At 39.6% G+C, this 1274-nt stretch overlaps 1 protein-coding gene across 1 annotated transcript in view; it reads right to left on the bottom strand. All coding sequences in view use genetic code 11, as the record gives it.

The window, feature by feature from the left end:
- Nucleotides 1–235: 235 nt before the first annotated feature.
- Nucleotides 236–1274, bottom strand: part of EGR_10056 (hypothetical protein) — a gene marked incomplete at both ends in the record, with an annotated part of 3334 nt that continues 2295 nt past the window's right edge. The window contains 2 exons of the mRNA XM_024499305.1: nucleotides 236–529; nucleotides 562–602. Coding sequence (XP_024346285.1) covers nucleotides 236–529; nucleotides 562–602 — 335 coding nt within the window. The remainder of the gene's footprint in view (nucleotides 530–561; nucleotides 603–1274) is intronic.

Here is a 1274-nt window from a genome sequence, read left to right as displayed (position 1 = left end):
AAGACAGAACAGCAGAAATTCAGGGGTGTCGGAAGATTTGAACGAGAGGTGTGCACTAATGCTAGCTAATAATTATCTTGATTCTCCCCTTTTAGGTTAGCCGTAAGTTCTACGGATTTAAGTGCCGCTTTTACAGCATTATATTTAGCAGAAGATAAAAATGACAGTCTTCTTGCAGCATATTGGGAATTCCAGAGTTGGACAAACTAATAAGCCGATGAGATTTAAACAAAGATTACTTTGCGACTGTCATGGTAAAATTAGAAGCAGCATGAATTTGTTCTTTGGTAAATTTGTGCAGCCTTTGACATGAAGTAGGCAAGTTAAAAATCGAAGGTAAACATGTTTTTATATTGGATGTCATCGAGAGAATTCTTGTCAAAACCGCTGTCGCCGAGGTGGGAAGCGAATTGGCCATGAGATCTGTGGAAGTGCCTTCAACAGGAGGTTGTGCATAGCGATTCGGAAGTACAGCTTTGGATTGATATCCTGCAGTTATCGTGATTAGAAATTTTAACTGTTTACAATCCTTTTGTCAGTATCCCAAATTTTGATTTTTACTTTGTCATTGTGCATTGAATGCATCATTAGAACCATGAAAACTGAAATAATAATAAGTTACAATTTTAATCCTTTCTTTCGCTTTCTGCTTGCACCTTTATACCCTCATTTCCCTAGGTTCTCTCTAGCATTCGATCCTCCTAATAACGGTACAGAAGACTGGGTTTTAATTCGATGAGATATTGCCCCAAATAACTTGATCTCAGTGGTAAATACTGCCTTAAGGTACCTCCACCCAACAACTCGGTTCCTTTTTTTCACTTTGGCTTTTCTTTCTAATACCAAGTCTCACCAAATAACAACTACTGTACTAGGTCAGTTACAGTTTCAAGATGTCCGCACCATCAGTACTGTTGCCCATTTTATGTCAATATTCACGTCAATGTAATGACTAAGTAACATTTGGCTTTCTAGTTAATGAAACGGTTTTCTTTTTATTGTTTCTAATGCACGATCGCCTCCAGGAATGGTATTTGTTTGCCAGTTTGCTAGTTAGCATCACAGTTTAATATGTAGAGTCCCGAGACTCCCTGAAGACGAAAGAAGACAAAATACTCGGGCAGAATATATATATTCAGCACGGAGAAGGTGTCTGGGCTATTGGCATGGCCCAAAAGGCCAGCCCACCCAGCGAGGTACAAGGGGGCTAATTCGAAGTACAAAAGTGGCGCCCCACCAGAACCGAGGGATAAACCACTATCGTATTACAAATA

The sequence above is a fragment of the Echinococcus granulosus genome, assembly GCF_000524195.1.
Source record: "Echinococcus granulosus chromosome Unknown EG_S00186, whole genome shotgun sequence".
NCBI classification, from domain to species: domain Eukaryota; kingdom Metazoa; phylum Platyhelminthes; class Cestoda; order Cyclophyllidea; family Taeniidae; genus Echinococcus; species Echinococcus granulosus.
The sequence above is the reverse complement of the archived record's forward strand: the minus strand, read 5'-3'. Positions and strand labels throughout refer to the sequence as shown.